Here is a 24,861-nt window from a genome sequence, read left to right on the forward strand (position 1 = left end):
CTTTGGCCGTCTGTCTGCCTTGGCAGGGATTCCTACCTGCACGTGCTGCTGCTCGGGTCATCTCCTTAAAACACAGTTCTGCCATGCCACCGTGCCACTTAAAATCACCCTCTAGTTGACCGACATTCCTAGGATAGAGGCCAGCAGTCAAGGTCCTGCCTCTCTCACCCTGGGCCCTTCTCCCCTTCGCTCCGTGGGTTCCAGACAAGCCCGGTCAGGTCACGGAACTTTGCACGTGCTATTCTCTCCCTCTGGGGAGCTTCCCGTTCCCTTCTCCTGCATGTCCGGTCCTGGTTCAGTGTTACTCAGGCTGGCACCCCCAAAAAAGCCTTCCCCCACTGCCCTCAGCAGGTAAGGTCTCCCTGATATCCAGTCCCACGGTGTCACGTGCTTTCCGTTAACACCGACCTCCCCCACTGAACGGTGAATTTCAGTGCGGGAAAGGAGCCTGGCACATCATAAGACCTCAGAACAATGTTTATGGGATAAATGAGATGAACGGAATGAGGGGTTCCTTTAGAGCTGGGCTCCAATGCTTGTCCAAGTCGCCCTTAACACAGAGGAGCAGAATGCCCTGAAGGGGGCTCAGACCATCATGACACTTCCTCGATATCTGGTATCTTCTCCTTAAAATTCAATCACATTTTACTGTCTCCTCCGCAATACATTATTGTCCTATTTTATTATACGTCCACACACAAGCCCCTATCCTGATGCTGCAAGAAGATGGCATTTATTGTCTCCTATGGCTTTGTCTGCTCCTGGCCCACTGCCACACACACACACACACGCACTCATGCACACACACACACACACACACAGGCACAATCACCTAGTTCCAGAAGCTTTAGACTTTTCAAAATTCAGTCTCGTTTTCCACCCTGGCGCCTTCCACCTGCTGTTATTTATAATCCCTTTGGCCACTTTGGGTTTATAGCTTCCCAGTTCGTGATTTTCTCTACCTTGGACCAGCTGGATTTCTCGTGTCACACAGAGGAGTCAGTCTTGCTGAGAGTCCAGTCTGTGTGCTACTTCAAAGTCCCAAAGCACTGTTCAGCTCCCTTTGGTCTTGGGAAGAGATGTGGGGCTTGCAAGACATCCCCGTCAGCCGAGGGCAGAGCGAGCGTTGCGTTTCAGGCGGCCCGGGGAAAGCCTGCGCGGTGGCCTTTGGCCTGCTGCTGTCTGTGATCTGTGGGCTGCATCGAGGCCCGCTGGGGCCAGGGGACTTAGATTTCCATGGGGCCACAGAAGCTCTCCCCCAGCGTCTGTCTGGGGAGCTGGGACGTGAGGCGCACACTGGAGACTCCTTTGTGCTGCTGCCGCCATTGCTCAGGGAGGGGACATCGCAGACAGAGAGACAGAGGCCCCCACCCTCCTGTCTGAGGGCCGCAGGCAGCCTCTGGCGGGACTGGGGTTTTCAGGACACCTGCCATATGCTCAGAGGCCCAAGGAAAGAAAAGTTTCCATGACAGCCTGAAATCCTATTCATCCCTCCCTCCCCTCTCCATAAGCTGACTGTCAGCCACAAGGGGGGGGGGGGTCACCTTGCCTCAGGGAGTTTGAAGTTCTGCTAATTCCATACCAAATAATTTGCAGATAGATAAGAGGAGCCACAGTTCTTCTTTCCTCCACACCTGTCAGTTCTTAGGTTCTAAGAGCTGCTTTCAGATAAGAGCCTTTGTACAGGTGGAGCCTTTTTACCCATGTGCAGCCCCTCTGCCCGCTAAAACGGCAGTCAGCCCAGGACCCATGCCTGCAGGCCTACAGAAGGAGGTGGAAAAAGCAAGAGCTTGTAAGCCGTCCCATGGTGGACCAGTGGCAGAGCCTCCGCGTCGTCCCTCTGTGACCAGGTTAATTGTTTGCATTTCCTACCTAACACAAGACAGTCTACATATAGTGCAGTTATAAATATCCTATAAATAGAGCAGAGCCACTCTTCCTTCGATCCTCCGTCTTCTACGGTACCCCTCCCCCAACCGCTTTTTTGTTGTTGCTGTGCGATGAAAACGACAATTGGAAACCATGGAAACCCTACGACTTACAGGTGAGTGGCTTGCACAGGTGAGTTGGCTTGGACGGGGCAGCATCGTCATCCTGGTGACAGCAGCTTCGTTACTTACTGGCCCCTTTCTGCACACCGAGCCCTGTGCCAGCCACTCGACACACACATCACACGGAATCCACACGACCAGCCTGTGTGGTCCTGCTGTCCTCCGCTCATTCCGTAGGTTCAGAGAGGCTAAACAACTTGCCCAAGGTCACACAGCTCGGAATTTTATTTTTTTTTTGATGGAGGTAAAATGCACAACATAACATAAAAGTCACCAGTTTAACCATGTTAGAGAGTTCAATCCTGTGGTATTTCCTACATTCACGCTGTTGCGCAGCCGTCATCACTGTCTAGTTACAGAACATGTTCATCACCCCAAAAGGAACCCCAGTCACTCGTTCAGCAGTCACTTTCCATTCCTTCCCACCCTCAGCTCCTGGCCACCACTCATCTGTTTTCTGTCCATATAGATTTATTTATTCCAGATAGTTCACATAACCAAGTGTCGAGTCCTTAGCCCCAGGACGTGAAGCAGCGAGAGAGGAAGGAGGGTGGGAGAGAAAGCCAGAGAAACAAAAGGCGGGACCAGTGGCCTTACACGTAAGACATTATTATGATATAAGGGGCATGAGATACATTTTCACCGTAAAAAATCCGAAAGATACCAGAAGTACCTAGTATAAAAACTAGTTCCCTCCCCCCCCCCCGCCCCGAACCCATCATCCTATTCCCACAGTCTGGTGTGAATCCTTCTGGACTTAGATGTACTTGTGTGTTTTCGTAATTGGGAAAATAAAGCTGTTTTCATTTATGGGGGGTGGGGAATGAAGCATAGGTTACACCCATACAGTCTTCCCAGCAAACAAAATCGCCAGAGTCTCTCCCTTCTTCCCCGTTTCATCCTTTTTCTCTCCATCCTTCTCTCCAGAGATAACTTCTGGAAGGAGAGTCTTCCAACATTGATCGAGTATATTTTCTAGAAATGTTCCGAGCGTATACAAACATATCGTCGAGCCTCGTGCTTCAGAGATTCCATGCTTGCGAATTCACCTGCTCCCTAAAATGTGTTTTCAGCCCCAAAATCAGTACGCGCAGAACTTCCGCAGTCCTTCGTGGGCGCGTGCAGAGCAGCAGAAAGTGCGTGTCATCCCGCACGCATGTCCCCGGCTAACGTGGAACGCGGCAGCGCTCGGCCTTCTTTCGGCTCTCATACTTAACACAAGTGGCCTTTGTTTCAGTCTGTGTGGTGCTGCGTTTTCTTCATTTTCGGCTTGTCGGGTGATGTTGCTGTTTAAAATGGTCCCCAGCCTCAGTGCCGGGAGTCTGTCTGGTGTTCCTCAGTGCGAGAAGGCTGCGTGCGCCTTAGGGAGAAAAGATGTGTGTGAGATAAGCTTCATGTAGGCAGGAGTTACAGTGCCCTCATGAATCAGGTCTGCGATCATGAATCAGCAAAATAGTACACAGAAATACACGAAACAAGGTTATGTATTGATCGGTCGTGATCGGAGGCACACAGGACCCTAACCCTGCCTCTTTCCCTGGACGCGTGAGTCGGCATTCACTGGCCCGTGTTCCCAGCGACTTTACCATAATTACTGTGAATAACGAGAATTGGCCATATATTTATGCAAGTGGGTTAAATGCCAAAGCTGCTTTCTTCGTTGTACATTAGGGAGTATCTTTCCTGTCAGCCTATGTGGATTTACCTTTTTATTGACTGCAGTCTTCCATGTTATAAACACGGCCATCTATTTAATGGACAGTTATTGACATGGTTTTTTTTTTTCACTGCTGCACACGATATGGCAACTGTCCTTGTCCCTGTGTCTTTGTATACCGAAGTGAGTATGTCTGTGAGATAAATTCGCAGAGGTGGAATTGTTTCCATCAAAGCGTCTGCGCATTTAAGATTTTTGACAAGTAGCACTGAATCGCCTTGCCATGGTTTTAACAAAACCGACACCTCACGAGATCCCCTTTTCCTTAAATTGAACTTAATTTGCAGGAGCCTTCAGAGCCACACCTACCACCTAAGCAGCAACCTCTCAGAAGCGGGACAATGTGCATCCTCCATGTGGCCCCTCACCAGTGTCCCCGCGGCTTTTTCTCCTGTGCTCCCAGCAGAGAGTGCATTTGCATTCCACCTTTCTGCCTTGTGCTGTCCAGGATGTCCAGGGGAGAAATGAGTTCCCAGACCAGTCGCTTTGAAGGCTCCTTAAGCTGGACGTCATTAGGTAGTGTCTTAGGGCAGGTACCGGTGAACTCCATCGCTTGCCCGGCGCTTGCGCTGCTCCTGGGAGGTTGTAGGAGAGGCCTGTCGTTCGCTCAGTAGACCACCTTCCCTCCCCCTCACTCACTCCTGCATCCCTCCTTTTCCCCCTCCCTGTTTTATTTGGCAACTGTTGCTTCTGAGAAGCAGCTTCTTTGACAGCAGGGTTGGGGTCACCCCTTCAGAGATTTTGGAAACTTGAAAGCAGCCTTCATCCCTCCTGCTTGGGGAGGTTAGAGCCGCAAGCTTTCCAGGCTGGGGCTGTTTGGGGTGCCTCCAGGCACTAATTGTGAGCAGTGCATGCAAATGGGTTCGTTTTTTTCTAGGTGGCCTTTTTCAGGCATATATTTCGCACAAAACGTGAGACTGACTTACAGGATTAAACCCAGATCTACAAGGAAATGTGGTTTCCTTGTGCACAGGAGAAAATTTAACAGCTCCTCAGGCCTTGAGCAGGAGTGCCCAGCAGGGATCAGACATTTCCTCCCGGCCATGGTTTCGTGCTTCAGAAATCCGAGCAGGTCTTACATTAGATCTGTGCCTTTAATGTGACAGTTATTGACTGTTTCCTCTGAAAAGCTGCTGCAGCATTCATGGTGCACCTTCTAATCGGTGGCACTTGGGGATGGCTGCACAGCACAGGGCATGCTGGAAGAGGTGGTATGTGTCACGTGAGGGCCACACTACACGAATCCGGGCTCGGGGCTCCAGTGTTACAGCGTAGTGAATGAGACGTGGTAATTTTCCATTTCCGGTTCCCATCTCTGCAGACTGGCAGCCTTAGAGCTATTCCAGGGGGAGGATTTTTTTGTGAAGTGCCTGTCAGACAGCTGGCTGGGCTGGAAACTCAGAAATTGTGGAGTTCGCCTTAGCAAGTCTGGTGCCCAGACCTGTTTGTCCAGGGCCTGGGGTTCTCCGAGGGTCTGTGTGTTTGGTGTGGGGATCTTAACCTGCACGAGTTAATGGAACATGGAGATTCAGGAGCCCTTGATCCCACACAGGTAAATCATTCCGAAAACATTTAATCTACCTCTGCTATCTGCCAGACTCTTTGTTCAGCCCCGAGGAAATGGTGAACAGAAGGAAAGTCTACATAGTCCTTGTCATTAAAGATGATTCATTTCACATACATGTACCTACTATGCGCTGAGCCTGGGAGACAGTGGAACACAAAATAGCTCGAGTCCCATCTCAAGCAGCTTTCAAGCCAGACCTTACCAACAGGTCTTTGGGCACATGCCGAGAACAAGCCAGCTGCCCTTCTAAGAAAAAAGCAAGTGTCCTTCCCGTTAGGAGAACAGCTTGGCTCACACAGTGGGAAGGTGTCCGGGACGCCGGCTTCGGGTGCCCTGTCTGCTCTTTGTGCTGTCTGCAGTTGGGCTGCTGGGAGCTGGACATTCGTCTTTATTTTCTTTTTGTTTCCTTCCACCGGAACCCTCTCTGTACGGAATACTTACGTCTTGTAGCACCTTCTCCCCTGTTTACGGCCAGGATCACATTATACCTGTTCTCCTGCTATTGCCTGAGTCCTTTTTCATTAGATCTCTTATTCCCAGGTCACAGCAGCCTGCCCTCCCCTGGGTACCCACTGTCTAGTCAGCACCGGTGTGATAATACCAGCAGGTTTTATCACAACTGCATTTCAGACCCGAAGGAAATTCCAGCCTGTTACATCCCTGGGTGGTGAGATCAGAGATTGTTTTTATGTTAGCTGAGTTAGCCTGAATTTTTAAGGAGCATGCATTGCTTCTCCCAACCTCCTAGGTCTTCATTTTAATTATAAGCATTTCGATGTCTAGACAGGAAGTCTTTGTCACTGACATGTTGGGATTTATGAGGCTCTTCTAGGGAAATATGACAACTCCTGACCTGTGGGCACTTGTAAAGCAGATTCATGCCTTGATAGTCTTGGACCCATGTTCTAGAACCTTCTTTGGCAGTTACTCTGCCAGTTTTGGCTTCTGGGGTCCATCAGTGGTGTCTTGTCTTCTGAGAAGTTTAAACCATTTTTTTCTCTGCAGGAGAGTGATATTTATTTTTTGTAGAAAAGTAGAATGTAGAAAAAATATATATAAAGAATAAAATAAAAATTAGTTACAAACTCAGAACATTTTTAAAATATGTATTTTCAGTATTTGAGGACAGAGGGCTGATCTTGGCCCCATTGATCATGGAATGACTAATATTTATTGGGTGTTTTTATACCTGGCTGTGTTCTGAGTTCTTTGCTTCAATTCACTCATTTAATTCCCAGAACTATCCTGTGAAGTAGACAGTGGATAGAGGAGGAAACGGAGGCCCGGTAAGTTAGGTAATTTGCCCAATGGTACACGGCTGGGATGGGGACCCAGGTGGCTGTCCCCCTGAGTCGTTCTCAGCCACTACACAATAGCAGCCTTTGTTCCTTCCATGACTGAACCAGGAAAACTCGGGCCAGCAAATGGAGAGGTGGCCGGGGGACCCGCAGCTCTGCCTTCTGAGCCACGTGTTAACCTGGGCGAAAACGTCAGCCCTCAAAACCGGATCTCAAGTCTGGAAGTGGCTCCCCTCTGACCTCGAGAGAAGTGGCCAAGATTGCCTCTCCTCTTTCTCCTTTGCTCCCTGCAGAGGTTGGAGCAACAGGGGACCCAGGGCCCCTGGTGTCCACAGTTTCTCACTTCTGCCCAGGAAGATTCACTCTCGGCTCTTCCCGCAGCCACAGCCCCATCAGGCCTGGTCCAGAGCAGCCCTGGTGAGTGGGGCATGAGCATTCTGCACAGCAGTGACCTTCATCCCAGGAGACAGCTCTGTTCCGTGCACGAAGCCCTTGCTTGACCCTAGCTCCAGATGGCTCCAGATGCCAGTTGTGTACATGACAAGTGGCCTCTGCCCCACAGGCCCTGCTTTCAAACAATCAGTGAAATTATTTGGGTTCCTTGAAAATCAGAGCACAGAGGAGCCAGGGATTTGCCACGGCCACCGTGCGAAGTCGTGGCACCAATGGCTCCATCCTGAGACAGGGAAATCCGTGCAGCCAGAAGGGAAGCCGGTGTGTGACCCAGCTGGCTGAATGCCACCTCTGACCTAGGAGGCATTTTTATAATTTCCTCCTGAAGAAACCTCATCTCTAGTTTCTGTTTCCAAAGTCGGCCTCAAGAATCAGTTCAGCCTGTCAGAAATGTGCATTCATTCATCCTTTCCTTCCTTCCTTCCTTCATTCAGTATTTATCGAGGCCCGCTCTGTCTCAGAGACCAGGGGTGCAGCCGTGAACAGAACAGCCTTGCTTCAGGGAGAAAGGAGCGAGGCACCATAAGGGAGCTCTTTCTTTGTTTCCTGAGGAGGGAGGGTGCCGGGTCTGCCCACAGGGCCCCTGAAGCCCAGGTATGGCTGGCATTGGAGGCTCCTTTCTGCAGCACCTTTCCTAAGGTCCGGATCCCTGGAGGCGCCAGAGATGGGAAACATGGCTGCAGCAAGCCTTTAAGGGCAGAGCGGTGGTGGGGAGGGGGATGAGGGGGAGGGCGCTCTGTGCTCCCCACCCCTGTCCTTCACAGCTTCCTCCCTCCCCTGAAGGCGAGTCACTGAGGCTCTCTCCTGTACCTGGAGGGTTTCCATGCTCTGTCCCTGACTTTATCTCTCCCCTACATCACATCTTACCCAGAAACTGAACTGCCGCTGTACCTGTACCCGTGCCTGCTCGGGTGGCCCTCAGGTTTATAAAGACGCGTGACTTCTAGTGTTAAGCGCCAGGCCCGCATCTCAGCCACCGAGCCCTCGTGTCATCCTCACCACGATTGTGTGATTCCCATCGCACAGGCCCAGGCTGAGACTTGCCCCCGACCACGCCGACCAGTGAGTGGGGTACCAAGCTTGATGGCACCCCGCACGTTGACCATCGTCAGAGTCCCCTCCGCCCCTCCCTCCACGCTGCATCGCAAAGCAAAACAGCCTGCCCGAGGGTGCAGGTCTGGGGTTCGAATCCTGCCTCCTCCATCACGTTGCACAAAATCCGTTTCCCCTGGTACCTTGGAAAGACCCTTGTGTGCCGGACGTGTGAGTGATGCCCCATTAGCCTCCCACAGCAGCAACCTTCCGTTCTCCAGTAACTACAGAAAGCCAGAGAGGTGTTTTTGGTTAGTTTTTATTTTTTAATGAAAAAGCTGGTTTGACCAGAGTTGGGGTGGCACCTTACTATAGAAAGTATCCCATTAGAGACTCACTCTTCGATTTCAGTCCCATCCGTGAGGAAACTACGTCCTGCTGCTCAGGCAGCTCCTTAGTGGACAGGCTCTAGGATTAAATTGCTCAATAGCATGAGCAGAAGAAGACGACGCATCTTTGTGGAGGACAGGGGTGGTTAGACGGGGAGGGGCCGCAACTGGCCTGTCCCCGTCATCCATGGGACGTACTGCTCCCACGTAATTACATTCATATGGAGACCTCAGGATTGTGAGGATCCTGTGACAACATCTGAGACTTTATACTTTTGGTTTAGAAGGCTCTGGTCTTTGGAGCCATTTATTCACTCATTTACCAAAACAACAACAACAACAATTTCATTAAGTATTGACTTTGTGCCAGATGCTGTGTTGCATGGAGGGACTCGATAGCGTTCTACGGGACCGATGTGGTTCCGCCCTCATGGAGCCCACAGCCAGACTGTGCATTTCGCTTTGTCCCTTACCAGCTAGCTGGATGATCTGGGCAACTCACTCAACCTTTCTGAACTTCTGATTCCATGTAGAAAACACTGCCAGCCTCCCAGGGTTGTCACCAGAATGAGCAGAGCGCCTGTGAGGGCAAAACAGGCAGTCTGCAGAGGCTTCCCCTCCCTGAGGCCTCCTGTGTTCCCTGGGGGCTGCCCGACGGGGACAGAGCCTGGCCTGAAGCTGCCGTGCTTTCTGGAGCTCACATCCTGGTGTGTGGGGACTCTGCCTCTTGCCAACCAGAGTGTCACCACAGGAAGTCCCACCCCAGTGGGGAGGACCCATCTGAGAAAGGCCCGGAGATATTCCCCTGTTTCTCCTCCTCTGAGAACCCTGGAACCACCAGCAGGAGGGCAGAGTTCAAGGTCACAGTCCAGGGGAAGGAGGCTGGAGCCTCTGGAGCATTCACTCTGGGTATCCAGCACAGCCTGGCTGGTAGCTTTGCTTGTTCCTAAAGATGCTGCACTTCTTGAGGAAAGAAGTGTAGTCAGCTCTTGCATTAAAACCTGGTTCTCTTGGGCCTCATCTCTGAGCCGAGGTTTAGCTCCTGAGTGGGCAGCAGGTAGCCCTGAATGAGTCCATCACTGGGTACCTTGCCGGGCATGAAGCACTGTTGGGGGATTAACAGGTTGGAGCAGCCAGTCTAGGAGAGAGTAGGCCACGCTAGGCCTGGGCATTGGAAATAGGGCAACACTGACTTTTTATAGAATCCTGTTCTGTGCTGTTTGTCTTTTTGTTTAAGAATTTTTCTAAGGGCAGTGTAAGTGTTCAGGTTTGTTAGTGCTGAATGATGCATTCTTGGGAGTTTACTATAACGTTTTCTCTATTTTTTTTTTTGGTATATTTAAAATTTTCCAAAATAAAGTATGTTTTTGTTTGTCTTTTTAAGTAATTAAAAGTGTTGCTTTTCTTGGCCCTAATTCAGAAGAGTCAGGAACCATGTTTGGTGCGTGAGGCTCGATGGCTAGGGCTATAGATAAAGAAAAAAAAAAAACCAGTCTCCAGGGCAGTCAGTTCATAGATACAAGATAGTGGTTACCAGGTGCCCTGGGGAAGAGGGAGAAGGGAGTGAGGGTTTCGTAGGCATACAGTTTCAGTTTTGCAAGATGGAAAGTGTTACAGAGATTAGTTGCACAACAGTGAGAATGTACTTAATGCCACTGAACTGTGCAGTTAAAAAGGTAAATTTTATGTCGTATGCATTTTACCACCACAACAAAAAAAAATACCATTCAAAAAAAAAAAAGAAAGAAAGAAAGAAAATGGGTGGGACTTCCCACTTGGTGGGAAAAAACCGAGGTGGGACTTCCCCAGGTGACACTCTAATTGCCAAGAGGCAGAGAGTCCACACCAGGACGTGAGCTGCGGAGGGCAGGGCAGCTGCCGGCCAGTCTGCGTGTGCCTGCCCGAGGCCTGCTGGATGGGCAGTGTGTGGTCAAGGGTTTAGGTCCACTAACTGTGTGACCTGCCTGGAATTGCCCAGGCTTTCTCTGCACCAGCCCCTGGGGGTGGTGAGAGGAACCGGTCAGCTGGGTTTGCAGAGGGGTCTGAAGATGCATCATTTGCAGGCTTTCCTATCACCACCAGCCACCAAAAACTAAGGGTTCTTGTGAGTTTGCCTATCCTCCCCGGCCCAGAATGAGTGCTTTGATAGGTTTAGGATATATATATATTTTTTAATCTTAGAAGTATGTTGATAAAGTAAATAGCCACAAAAAAATAATGTAGTAGATGAAACTATAGGATTGTTAAAAGTTCTTTTTTGACACCAGTGTAGTAATGTATTCAGGAAAGGATCGCCTGTGGATGTCAGACCGTTGAAAGGTTTTGGGAAGCAGCATTTTAAGAGCCTCGAGGTGTCGTCCCACACACTGCTCATTAAGTTCACAGGAAAATGGCGCCTTTGTAATAAAGAGAGGTGGTGTCACCACCTTAGCTAAGCGATCCAACGTAGCGTCGTAGCGTCGCTGTTGCTGGGATAAACTGACGTTGTTTGACTCCCGAAGTGATCCGGTGAGGGCGGAACATCCCTCTGTGCTTGTCTTGCCCAAACCGTTTCATCAGGAGGAAGCGATCAGACAGTCCTGCATATGGGGCCTTTTACAAGACGACTGGCCTGGGTTCGTTTAAAGAGTCAGTGTCGTGAAAAATCAAGAAAGAACAGGACTGAGGAGACATAAGAGGCACCACGTGTGAGCTGTGTTGGCTCTTGGATCCAAAAACAAAAAAGATTATGAAAGACATTTTTGGGACCCTTGCTGAAAATCAGATATGGATGATTAGAAAATGTTATTGCATTAATGCTATTCTTAGGAGTCCTAATAGTATGATGATCATATAGGGAAATGACCTTAGAGATGGATGCCGAAGTGTCCAGGGGGGCATGTCACACCTGCACCTTAACTAGAAATGGTCCGCAAAACCTGTATTTATGTACGTATATGCACACACATGTGTACACCGCTACACATATCCTCAGCAGTGCAGAGTCAGCAGCTTATGAATCTTGGTGAAGGGTCATGTGGGCTCGTTCATCTGTTCTTTCATGTTTTCTGTGGATTTGAACATTTTCCAAATAAAGAACACATCGAACACGTTGAAGAGAGTCTGTGGCTCTTGCTGCCTTGGAAAGACTCGGACTTCTGTTGCCTGCCCACCCCCGTCCCCCTGGGGCCCGCCTGAAGACTTCCAGGCATCTGTTGTCTGCGCTGTTTGTCTTGTCGATAAGGAGCAGGCAGCTGAGTGGCGGTTTGGTGCTCGGTGGTGGCTGCATTGAGGACAAAGGACTGGCCCCACTCACAGCCATGGGAGGAGGGGAGGAAATGTCTGCCAGGCACGTGCAACACCAGGAAACTCATAAAACCTTTTCTGGCTGCAAAATGTTTTGTGCTGGAGAATCGTCGCTAAGCTGGGTTCGGCTGGCCAGCAGTTAGGAGCAGAGGCTGCAAGGTTGTGCGGAGGTGGGTTCTCGGAGCTTTCTCTCTGAGTCTCTGGGATCCGAACAGAACTCACCTGAATGTCAGTGCGTGTCCGGCACAGAGCACAGTGCCCAGCGCAGCACAGGACCCTGCGTCTCTGCGTGCTGGGCACCTAAGCCCTTTAAGTTCCACGCGGCCATTTCATATCTGCACGGGGCATATTCCTAGGTGGCAAGTGAGCAGCCTGTGGAGTTTAGTGCTCTTAGGTTCAGAGCCACCATGGTGAGACCTCCCTCTACCTGGCTCTGGCATGCTCTGTGGTGGGTGCCCAAGAAGCAGCAGGTGAATTCAGACTCCTCAGTAATCACAGCCCTTCCCATTTCAGGGTAATCCTCTTGGGCCTGGTGGCTGGGGAGCAGTGGAGCTCTGACAGGCTTGAAAAGCACTGAGGACAGGAAGGAAACTAATCTGATTGAGCGCATCTGCCCATCGCAATAGGCTGCTGGCTGCCGGCAATGCCACGGAAGGGTCTTAGTGCCCCTCCCAGCTCGGGGCACGTTTCTGCTCGGGCTGTGACCTTCAGCATGCCGCCTCCTGCTCCGCAGGAGAAGAGCGAGCGCATCCCTACTGAGTGCCTGCGAACCGGGTTGGCTCAGCACAGCACAGGGTTCGGGGAAACCTTGACAATGTTGCAACAATTTTTTCCAAAAAAATATATTTTAATTGCACAAAGAACACATAATCATAGGAAAAAAAAAAAGAATTTGGGACTCCAGATAATCAGAGATCATCGGAGGATAATTCAACTACATAAAAGTTCACTATCCAAAGAAAACCATTTCTTCTGTCAGTGAGTCGTTGGGCACCTACTGTGTGCCCGGGACTGCGCTGGAACCTGTGGTACAGCAGCCAGTGGGTTGGACGGGGTTCCTGTCCTCATGGGGCTTAGACCTGTGAAAGATCAGGTGCTGGCCAGGAAACGAATACTCAGTATTAAACCAGCAATCTGACTGTGAGACGTGCCTTGAGGACGTCTAGTGGCCTCTGACCTGAGCGCTGGAGGACACATGATAAAACGGGTGAGGGGACCAGCACTTCCAACTGGAGGGTCGGAGTTCCTGGTCGCTGGATCCCGTGCTTGGGAAGGGAGGGTGTGCGGCCTGAGGCAAGGCCTGGTCATCCAGGCCTCACCCCAGGATTTCCAGCTGTGCAGGAAGTTCTTCCCCCTCTGGCAGCATTGACCTTGGCTTTACCTGCCTGAGTTGTCCCTGCATGTGCAGCAGGGGAAGGTGTGTGATTCGGAGGCAGTGCCATTCCAGGTTGAGCTCCTGATGGATAGGGCTGGGGAAGGCAGTGGGTCTGGGGCTGCTGTAAGCTGCTTAGGACGCGGGCGGCAGTGGTCTCTGCTCCTGGTCATATTGTACGTCTCCAGTTGCTCAGCTCCTTCCTGTCAAAAACCAGAGGTTCGTGTCACGCCATCCTCACCCGCATGGTGTTATCAGGCTCGCCAAGAAGATGGAGATGTGGGCTTCCCAGAGCTGCCATTTCTTGGTGGCATCTTTCGAGCCTTCTTCCTGGAGAATGTGTGTGCTGCAGGGCAGCCTATAGTGCTTACCTCCTTGTCTCTCCTAAACGCACGAACGTCTGATGAGAACTGGGTCAGAAGCGCTGGCAGTTGCGCACAGGTGTGTGCACACTTTGTTGGCTGTTCCCTTCATGGGTGCAGATGTGTGCTTTGAGCTCAGCTGCCTTTTCTGACACTCACCAGCTGCTCTGAACCCAGTGTCGGAGGCCACAGGTGACCGGAGCAGGCCAGGGCTCACCATCTGATGTGGGGGGGAGGGGCAGCCAGCACATGGGGACTGTGGTCAGGGAAGGCATCCAAGGGGCAGGGACTTTGAAGGTAGAGAACAAGGTGAGGTTGGCACAGTGAGGAGGGGATGGGGAAGGGAGCCCAGGCTGAGGGGCTGTGGAGACGAGGCTTGTAGGCAAGGAGAGTACAGCATCTTCAGAGAATTGCAGTGATGGAGGCCCTGCCAGGTCTGTGGAGTTTCTTCAGAGTGAGGCAGGGTAAAGCTGGGAGGTCCCCAGCAGCCCCACCTGCAGGGCCCCCCGCAGTGGAGGCTGCCACTTCCCGCCCACAGCCCCTGCACCTTGGCCCTCGGTGAGCCTGACCCCCACCTGTCACTGGCTGCATCTCTGTCTTGAGGATGACCACCAGATACTGATGTGTCCGTGTCTGATTCCCTTGACCAGGGCTCGTAATCTTTGTGGTTTCTCAGAATTCCTCCTAGGAATGAGCTCCAGTTGTCCGCAGAGGTGACATACTTGATGGTGTACCTTTTTCGTCTGCTTCCCTGTGACTCTTTTCTCCCACCTACCAGTCCTTCCCAGGCTCACCTCTCAAGCAAGCCATTTCTGAAGGAACCCAAACTAACAACCCGTCGACGGGAGTTTAAACTCAATACGGAGGACCACGGGCAGCCATGGAAGGGCTTTTCTACATCTGGAGGGACAGGGTCACATTTGCGGGGTCCTTCTGACTATGGCCTGACTCTGACCAGTCCGAGGTTGAACTAGTGAGGACCAGATGGAGGGCTCACCTCGTTTCCCGGGCCCTCGCTGCTGTTGCTAGCTACCGTTGAGCACCTTCTGGTTGCCCGTGCTGGTCTGAACGGTTGGTGTGCATTTTCTCCTTGTATCTGACAAAAGTCTTATGACGTGTAGGTTCCATTTTATAAATGAGAGAACCGAGGCCCAGAGAGGGTGAGATGCCTGTGCGTGGTCACGCAGCTGAAGCGATGGCTTGGGGATCCGAGCCCAGGTTTGACAGCTCCGGCGTGTGTGCTCTTGTTCCCTCCACAGTGGGGCCTTTGGGCTTTCTGTCCTCCCTGCCGTCACTGTCCAGGTGCTTTAGGGTGGGCCTTTACTTCCTAGGTGCAGGAGAGCGCTGTCTTCCAGTAACCTCTGCTTCTCCCGCAGGTAAGTTCGAGGATAGGGAAGACCGTGTACCCAAGCTGGAGCAGATAAACAGTACGAGGATCCTGAGCAGCCAGAACTTCGCCCTCACCAAGAAGGAGCTGCTGAGCACAGAGCTGCTGCTGCTGGAGGCCTTCAGCTGGAACCTCTGCCTGCCCACGCCTGCCCACTTCCTGGACTACTACCTCTTGGCCTCCATCAGCCAGAAGGACCACCACTGCCACAGCTGGCCCACCACCTGCCCCCGCAAGACCAAAGAGTGCCTCAAGGAGTATGCCCACTACTTCCTAGAGGTCACCTTGCAAGGTGGGGGCTGATGCCAGGACCTGTCACTCCTTTCCCAAGAGTCGTGTCCATCCAGGGAGTCCTTACTGACTGGGGCCAGTCTCCCCAGATCTCCTGCTTTGCAGGGAATAAGCAAAGACAGGGCGAGGATTTGCCTAACGTGTTACCAGTCACGTGTAAAAGAGAAGTCGCAGCTTGTGTACAGGCAGCTGGTCCCCTTCACACTGACAGGTCACTCGGTCATCTTTCTTACGGTGACCGGCAACATTGCAGAGGGTCTAAATAGGACAGATTTGCAGGTAAGTCGGTCTGAAAGAGCTGTCCTCATACAGGTGATACAGACCTGGAGCTGTCATCATACAGGTGGGGTGGAGCAGGGGATCATGCTTATGTCTGCTTTAGCAATAGAGTTACCCTGTTTGGAGACTTGTATTTGAATCACACTCTTCCCGATATCTTAAAATCTAGATATTAGGTGAAATATTGGGGGAGAAATATAGTTGATACAACCACCCAATAACCTACCACAGACCCAAATAGTCATGAGTAGCAATATCAGTTGTCATGTCAAGTATTAATCGAGCTCTTACTATCTACCGGTTGCCTTATTTTAGTGTTTTGCAGACATTATCTCATTTGAACCTCCTGAAGATTCCACATGAATCATTTCTACTATTCTCATTTTACAAATTAGTTTCCTCAATTGATTCTCAAGAGGCGAAGTATCTGACCCAGGGTCATTTTTGAACCTGGGGAGTCTGACTCTGACTGTGCCTGTAGCTATGATCCTGCCCTGGCCGATTTCATGTTTTAACAGGCAAATGTGAAAATCAATGAAAATGAGAAATAATTTAAGACAGCTTGATAATGCGCTGATAACCAAGTGTCATCCGTGAAAATTGTGGAAATTTCAAGTTTGCCTTTGCACATAAATAGTACCAGCTTTGCCACGTTCCCAGACATCTTAGTAGGGCGTTGAGATTTCTCAGATCATTTTACAACATGTGCATATACCAAAACTTCAACCTTGTATGTCTTACATAGGTACAATTTCTATTCGTTGATTGTACTTCAGTAAAGCTGAGGGAGGGAATTCCTTAGTAAACTGTAAGTTTAGTGCCAATTTTAGTTCTGAATATCAAACTCTCGCAGCCATTTATTCAACAAATTTTTATCGAGTGCCTACTGTGGTCCAGGCTTCCTTACTATTCATAAGTAGCCGTTAGCCATACCGCACAACAGAAGCCTTTAAAATGGTATGCCATTCACTCCTAACAACCAAAGAAAGGACAGATGTTTTGGGTTGTATTTGTTGCCCGTCGGCAAGCCTCTTGCAGCCCCCAGAAGTCCTGAACAGTATTTTGATAATCACTGCTCTAGGCTGACATCCCAGACCGAGAGCCAAGGTTCTTAAGACTTAAGCATGGAACTTCACAGTTTCTACATTTTCCTCGTGTGTGTGTGTGTGTGTGCGCGCGCAGTGAACAGCTTAACACCTGTTTGTCTACCAATTCTCGGGGTGGGCACAGGAAGGTGGGGCGCCAGCATGGTGCTGACTCCTGCGATTTCTCTTTCAGATCATATTTTTTACAAATTCCAGCCTTCTGTGGTTGCTGCAGCCTGCGTTGGGGCCTCTAGGATTTGCCTTCAGCTTTCTCCCTACTGGACCAGAGACCTGCAGAGGATCTCGAACTACTCCCTGGAACATCTCAGCACATGCATCGAAATCCTGCTGGTGTGAGTTCCTCTCCGATCCTTCTGTCTTTGTTTCTGAAATATCAAGGTTTCACTTGCTCTTGAGGCCCAGTTCAGGCAGTTTCCCGAAGTCTAATCCTTAGGGTAGGTTTCCCAGATAGTGTCTTATGTAATGTGGGCCATGGTGACTCATGATAGAATTGGGGTTTGGAGAGTTGGTGCTCCCTACTTTTGTGTAGCTTTGAGTTTGCGATTTTCAGGTCAAGGAGTGAGGGAGGAAGAGGGGCTGCGTGCACATCCTCCTGAGTGTCTGGGCTCTTTGATCTGAGTCCCGGTGCATCAGTCAGTCTTACGGATGATCACATTGAGGGATTCTCATTGTAAGCTGCTTTTCTCAGATGGGGCCACAAAGCTGGCCTCTTAGCCAGCTAAGCCCAGAGCGGCTTAACACAGGAGGCCACAGCCGCCTCGCAGGTGTCCCTGGGAATCTTGGGGAGGAAATGTTCAGTGTATTTAAGATGCTAAAAGGCATCGTAAACCCAATACCTGGAAACTGATATCAGATGCAAAAGAGCTCAGTGGTGGCTGCAGGGAGGAGGGCAGAGAGGACAGAAAGCCCTGCCTGACTGTGCCCGGCAGCTATTCCACCTGACGCAGTTGACAGCAGCTCCTGGATGCTGGCTCCACTGACCACAGGGCCAGGGCCCTGAAGGGTCACCGCGCAAGCTCCTGATGTGGGAAGTTTCCACGCTGTCTGCCCTCGTCTCATTTGTCTGAAACGTCAATCCTGCTCCCTGGGCCTTGGTTTAAAACCTGTGCCTTTTAGAAAGCACCCAAAGCCAGAGAATGCAGTCTGGTCCGAATGCTGACAGGTGCCCCTGAATTCTCGGCCCCCAGCCCTGCCTCTTCATGGCTGTCGCTCTGGGGTAGCCCCCTTCTTGGACCCACTGCAGTCTCCACTGGCTCTTACATAAGCCTCTAATGGAGTCGTTTTCTGAAACAGTTAATGGGGGGTTTTGTTTTTTGTTGTTTGGGGTTTAGTTTTTGAGATGTAAGAAACCTGTTGCATCTCCCGCTTTACAGATGGAGATACTTAGGCCCCTAGTCAACACGCTTGGGATCTGCTCGCTCAGGAGTGACCCAGCCTGGAGGTGGAGCCACCGGAGGTGCTGTGAGGGCAGAGGTGGTGCTCATTCAAATGCCAGGAGCTCCGCCCTCGCAGGCGAGCAGTGGGCCAGGTTGGGGACGCAGCAATGAGCAAGAGCAGACAGGGTCTTCCCTTTCGGAGCTCACCTTGGCACGGAAGGCCAGGCAGTAACCTGGAAGTTATCCCCTGGGGTGTCGACTATGAGATGAGGCAACTCAGGAGCTTCGGGGACTGCTAGGCTGGTCTTGAGGGGTAAGAAGAAATGTTTATAGGACTCAGATCCAAGCTGAGATCGAGGCCTGAGGTTGGTCTAGGACAACTGAGACGAGGCTGGAGGCAGCGAGCCCAGGCTGGGCCAGGCCAGCAGTGGCAGCACTCAGGTCTCCTCAGATCCCCCTTAGTAGGGCAGGCGGAGGTGCTCCCAGGTGTCCGGTGTTGTGGCCTTTGCCCTCTAAGTCTCACCCAGGCCCTTCCCTTTCAGAGCCTATGACAATGTCCTCAAGGACGCCGTCGCAGTCAAGAGCCAGGCCTTGGCGATGGTGCCCGGCACATCCCCAGCCTCCACCCAAGTGCTGTTCCAGCCACCTGCCTACCCCACCCTCAGCCAGCCGACAGCGGTGGCCCTGGCGCCCTTCCAGACCCCCGTGCAGGACCTGTGTCTGGCCTATCGGGACTCGCTGCAGACCCACCGCTCGGGGAGCCTGCTGTCCGAGGGCACTGGCTCCTCCCTCCACACCCCGTACCCCGCCCTGCAGACCCTGGATGTGTGTCCCGTGCCCCTCCCCGCACCCCTCAGCATGCCGATGGCCGTCGCAGCCGAGCCCAGGCACTGCCTCTCCACCCCCTACAGAAGCAGCTACTTCAGCGGGAGCCACGCATTTCCCACAAGCTGTTTCGACAGATAGGGTCCCGTTGGGCCACACAGCAGGGAGGCCTTGGAGAGCCAGACCAAGGAAGAGGACACTGACCAGGGGAGCTCAGCAGAGCGAGGTGACTGGGAAACTGTCCCCACAGAGCCTCGTCGCCCATGAACGGAGAGAGTCTGTGCCCCTTTTAAATAAAACTGACCCGGAACAAAACAGTCGATGAGATACCTCACCCACGAGCTTGCCTCTGGAAGACATCTGCCCCGTGTTTCTGGGGTGCAGGCGGGATGGCGTGGTGCCATCCCCTGGAGCAAGGGCCCAGCGGCTCGAGAAGGACCTGGTAAGAGGCCGGGAGACTGGGAGCTGGAGCCGACAGGAGTCCGTGAGCACGTCCGGTGCTGGGCATCAGAGACTCCCGTGTTCTTTGCCGACGGCAGCTACACCGCTCGAAGAAGGCGCAGCCTGCCGTGTGCTCAGGACCCCGGTCGATGCCGGGTCCCTGCGTGGGTTGTGCCTGAGCGTCTGCCTTCCGGGGCCTGCCGGGCGGCTGTCTTGCCTTCGCTGTCGAACCCGAGACCTTTTTTTTGCCCTTCTAGATGTTTCACGTGCTGCTGCTTCCCCAAGTGACCTAGCTTCCTGGTCAGTAAGAAGTCTTGTTTACATGCTGTATCAGGGATTTCGTGATACTTGAAAATTCCTTAGGAGAAAAAAAAAAGTGCTGATTGCCACGCTGCCTGTCCCACCGTGGGCTGTAGATGTCACCCTGCTAGTGCCTGACCCATGGATAACGGCGGAGCTCCCCTTTCAAAACCGTACGGTTGGGGAGAACCACTTTCCAGGCTCTCGGTTCCAGAAGACTCCACGTCTCAGACACTGTGTTCTCCTGTAGAACTTCAATAACCACCTAGAGGTAAAAGACTGTTGAAAGGCAGAGAGGTTTAAAAGCAGCACCCCGGCCTGCCTCTGCTGCCTGCCTCGAGTGCGTGAGGTTAAGCCTGGCCTCGGCTTTGAGTTTGGCTAATAGCAAAGGGCAATGAGGAGGAGCGTGTGCTGAATGCCAGCTGGATTTGGGGACTGGGGGTCGTGTATGACACCCCCACTGACAGGCAAGCAATCGTTTGGATGGAAAGCCAGTATTTGGGTGTCTGCAGCGAGGAGGCGCTCAGGAAGATTCTGGCGACCACGTGCAATATGTTTGTATTTCGACTCTTGGCTTGTGCTCAGCATGTTTTGTTTTGTTTTGTTTTTTGGTTGGTTGGTTCGGGACTGGGGGACACATTCACCCAACAGAACTGCGAGGTGCAAAGAACCACGAAAGCTTTGTTTGTTTGTTTGTTTGTTTGAAGAAGAACCCATGTTGGTTTTCTTGACTCACTTGCCCATCCAGGGGACCTGGCAGGGGGGCTGCCAGGGAGCCCACGCTGTGCCGCTGAGCCGGCCCCGAAGGTGATTTTCCGAGCAGGAGAAAGGCTCCGCGTGGAAGCGGAGTCCGAAGAGCGCGGCCGTGGCTGCGGCCCGGCCGCTGGGTCACGCTTGCATAGGAAACCGCGTGCCCGTTTGTTTTTCTCTTTCCCCTTCGCCAGCCTCCTTCTATTTATGTGCGACTGGTTCGGATTCTTAAGTTATCATGTCTGTTTATTCTGCAGCTGGGGGCTTGTGAGGCGCCCCCAGGAAAACCGTCCAGAAATAAACACGTCACCTGCTCTAGGTCTCCCACATCTCTTCCTTAGTGTTCTCCTCTCAGCCAGCGCCCCCACCTCCCACATCAGTGCTTGTGGGTGCCCCTGCCCGTGCTGAGAGGTCGTGGGGAATGGGAGACGCAGCGAAACTGGCTCCTGCGGGGTTGGGTCTGGCCCTCTGGGTTAGGTAGAGCTAGGCCTCCCTGGGGACGCAGGCAGCAGGAGTGAGTACGGCTTGACGCCCCGGCTTTACCACTGAGTCAGTTCTCCAGGGAATCGGAATCCATTTCATACATAGCGAGAGAGATTTATTTTAAGAAATCGGTTCGACGTCACAGATGCCTGGATTCGGACCAGAGTCAAGGTGGTACTTCCTCATGTCCTCCTGATTTAAAGTCCATCTCTCCAAAGCTGTCTTGTCTCACATCTGAATTCTCTTCTCTCCTAATCCTTTGTTTCAGTGATTCTCCGCAGGGCTCATTTTTGTTCCCCAGGAGACATGTGGCAGTGTCTGGAGATATTTTTGGTTGTCATAATTGGAAGGGAAGTGCACGACTGCCATTTAGCACGTAGAGGCCAAGGAGACTGCTCAGCACCCTACAATGCCCAGGACACACAGCCCCCATGATACGGAATTATCTAGCCCCAAACGACAATACCGAAGCTTAGAAACCTCAGCCCACCTGTCACCTCCCAAAGAAGTCTCCGTAATACCCACAGTCACTCCGTCACTTCCATTTTTGTTTTCTTCATAGCTGGCCAAAGCTTTTGAAATGATCGTGTTAATTTGTTTACTTGGTTTGACGGTTGTGCCCTAAGCTACCTACTCCCCATGGAATATACAGAATATCATCTTCTGCTGAGGGTGGCACTAAATCATAGAAGGTGGCGTTTGTTGAGCATTTACTGTATATTAAGCGCCATGCTAGGGACTTGGCTGACATTTCCTATAATCATCCTCGTAACCCTACAAGGTGGGAACTATTATTAGCTGCATTTTGCAGGTCAGAAAAAGAGGCACGGACAGGTTATATGCCGAAGGACAGCAGTGGTGAAGGAAGGAGCCACACTTCAAAGCCAGGCAGTCCGGAGCTGTCCCGCGGCCCAGAGGTGCCTCTGTCAAGGGTTTCGAATTAGTGATAGACTTCATAGCCGTCCGCTCCCCCGGTCGGAAGACGTGACAGGATAATGGATATGGGTTCACAAAACAGTACCCTGGAGTTCATGCTCAGAGTGGCAGGCGTCCTCTCCCAGAGTGTGCTCACCAGCAGACAGAAACGCGGAAGCATAGCTGCTTGCACATCTGCCGCGGGCTAACGTGATTTACGACTCCATCTGTCTGCCCCCGAAAGACTCCAATCTGGGAGGGGTTCCCTGAGCCCCATCTGTGACAGTGTTGATCTGGAACTGGTTTGGGGCTCCCCTGGAGCATCCCCTGGGAGGGACCCCCACCTCTGGGCCGGCTCTGGCAGTCCCTGGTACCCAAGTCCTGGGAGAGAATCTTAACCAGCCCTCGTTCCCTCATTCTCTGTTCCACAGGGAAGCCCTTTGTGACTGAATTTCAGCAGAAAGGCCATAGCATTTGACAGGAATCTCAAGTCCAAATGCCCATCAGGACCAGGCAGGTAACGTAGTGAATCCAGATGGGTGAGAGGTGGGACTATGTTGAAGCCAGTGTCCCTCTAGAGGACATGGCTTCTGCTCAGCTCTGGCCAATAATACCTTTCACGAATGCAAGCAAGTTCCGTGTTGCTGAACCATCAGATTTTCAGAAAAACTATAAGTCAACAGTTTCTAGGAAATCTGATTTTTAAAACTTAACGCCATAGAAGACTAACAAAACACATCGTAGGTTAGAATTGTTCTTGGGATGGAGCTTATAGTTTCTAGTTTACAGGTCTGCAGAGTGCAAGGTCTGAGTTTGTCTGCTCTTAGCTAGATGACCTTGAGAAAAGCCACCTCTCCACTCTGAACCTCTGTCTCCTCGTTTGTAAGTCAGGAAGGCTGTCGTCCCTCACTTTAGGTTTGTGGTAAGACAGCGTGGGATGCATGGTGTCCTTATTCAGCAGTGAGTTCTTGAGGAATATTATAATTAAACACGTGCCTCCCTTTGGGGGCTCAGATGAGCCGCTGAGCTTCCCCTCCCTCCAGCCCGGCTCGAGTTTTAAAGGAAGACCTCCAGTGGTCAGGCGTTCGCTGGGCCAGCTCTGACCAGTGCTTCAGGCCCCTGCTCTTGCCAGACACAACAGGCAGGGTACACGGGAAGTCAGGCCTGCTGCCGCTCCCTGGCCCTGTGGACCAGGGCAGGTTGTTTCCCTTTTCTAGATCTCAATTATTTTCATCTGTAAAATGTGAAGGCCGAGACAAATAGCTGCCAAGGTCACGCCTGGGTGGGGAGCACTTCGCAGTGACAGCTCCCTGGTCTTTGTACATAAAGAGCCCCGTTCGGCAAGACCGGGGTGGGGCCTGGGCTGTCCTTGTGGCAGGCCCCCAGGAGAAGCGCACGCAGGGCCAGGTTGGCACAGTTCTCCCTGCTCTGAGTGCTCTGACCCTGCGTGTGCTCATTCTCCAATAGAACCAACCAAGACGGGCCCTTAGCTGCTGAGTGAGCACTTACTATGCTCCGGGCCCCGTCTTTGACACTTTCCTCCTCCTCTCTCACTCCCCCTCCTCTCGCTTTGCCCTCATATCACCACCATGAGCTAGAGTTAGTGTCACCATTTTCCAGATGAGGACACTAAGGTTCAGAGGGGCCCAAAGCCTCACCATGAGCGAGTGGTGGGAGTGGGTTCCACACTTAGATATGCCCCACTAGGACCTTGTGGCCACCAATGTCTCGTCACCCCTAGATGAAGCATAACACCTGCACCAAGGCCCGGTCACTGCCTTCGCCCCACCCTGCCCAGCATACGCTCACACTGTAGTGTCCATGGGGCGACAGATGGGTGGTGCAGTGCCACCTAGTGGCGGGTTTAAAAATGCTGCGGGAAGCTCCCGGGTCACTAGATGATGAGCTTGGCAGGATAGGGAAGTGGTTGTCCTGGCCAGTGGGGTGGAAGAGATGGCTCCCAAGGGTCAGGGTGAAGGTCACAAAGAGCCTCTGTAAAGGGCACCTGAACCGAGCAGAGTGTCACTTCAGCATCTTGAACGGCACAGCAAAATGAGGAAGCTCCTCTTAACTTTCTGGAAGCCACTATTTTTTTTACCCTTTATCCTTGCAACTCCTCTGTGGACAAGATAAGACTGAGCAAATCCAGCAGCTTGCCCACACGCCTCACAACCTAGAGAGGCACTCCTGACCCTTTCCTCACACTGGCCTGAGAACGATGGTGGTGACAGTCAGTGGAGGTGATGGTTCTGGTGGCAGTGGCTGCTGTTTAGTGAGTCTGGGGTCCGACAGCTGCATTAGGTAAGTGCAATCATCCCCATTTACAGGGAAGGATGAACTTACAGAAATGGATGAACTTACCCCAAGGTGACACAGCTTCTGGGAAACAGAAGAGGGATCCTAACCCTAGCAAAGCCACTCCAAAGTCGGAGCTCTTAACCACTGTTGCTTCTGCTGGCTGAGGAAGCCTCTCTGCCAACATGTCAGCCAAGTGGACGCTTTGCTCCAGCTCACCTCACTCCGTTGACCCTAATAAGCTGCACTCAGAAACTATAGCCTCCGTCAGCCAGTGGTGCCCAACTGCACATCACTCTCAGAGATTCACTCTCTGTTGCCTGACTTTACATGAATTTCTTTCTGTCTCTGAGCCTTGGTTGCTGTATCTGTGAAACACAGAGTTTAAACTAGGTGAGCTGTGAGGTCCTACTGTTCTATGAGTCTGGACTCTATAACAACACTGGCTTAAGAGTGTCTCGATATTTTGAATCTGTTCTTGAATCAGTTTGTTTCCAAAGTAAAAACAACCCCCCTTCTTCTTTTCTTCTTCTCCTTCTCTCTCTTCTTCTCCTTTCTCAATTTTCAGCCCAATTATGGTTAACTGTTATTTAGAGACTTATTATCCAAGTTCATTATAAGTAATTATTCAGTCTGCAGGGGAAACAGCAACACTGCTAGTTTAATTTAATGCTTACCTAGTTCACTTAATTAGCAATAAGTCTTGGCATAATGATGGAATTCATGGGGTCCTGGCTTGGGGAGTGAATGGGTGGGTTTGGGGGAGGTTGAGTGCTGTTCATAGAGAGAAAAGTTTCAGAGCAGAATGTGGGAGAGGCAGGAAGCAAACAGCCTATGGGCTATGCTGTGCCCTCAGTCCAGGCTGAGGCCGGCCCCCAAGAGTGCAA

The 24,861-nt window shown here is 51.7% G+C and overlaps 1 protein-coding gene across 1 annotated transcript in view; it reads left to right on the forward strand.

Annotated features, from left to right (window-relative positions):
• CCNJL (cyclin J like) overlaps nt 1-20,596 on the forward strand; it is a 44,728-nt gene extending 24,132 nt beyond the window's left edge. Inside the window, exons 4-6 of the mRNA XM_016167108.2 lie at nt 14,903-15,205; nt 16,762-16,921; nt 18,508-20,596. Of these exons, the coding sequence (XP_016022594.2) occupies nt 14,903-15,205; nt 16,762-16,921; nt 18,508-18,931 (887 nt within the window). The 3' untranslated portion in view covers nt 18,932-20,596. The remainder of the gene's footprint in view (nt 1-14,902; nt 15,206-16,761; nt 16,922-18,507) is intronic.
• The last annotated feature ends 4,265 nt before the right edge of the window (nt 20,597-24,861 follow it).

This window comes from Rousettus aegyptiacus, unplaced genomic scaffold (genome assembly GCF_014176215.1).
Source record: "Rousettus aegyptiacus isolate mRouAeg1 unplaced genomic scaffold, mRouAeg1.p scaffold_m13_p_7, whole genome shotgun sequence".
NCBI lineage: Eukaryota > Metazoa > Chordata > Mammalia > Chiroptera > Pteropodidae > Rousettus > Rousettus aegyptiacus.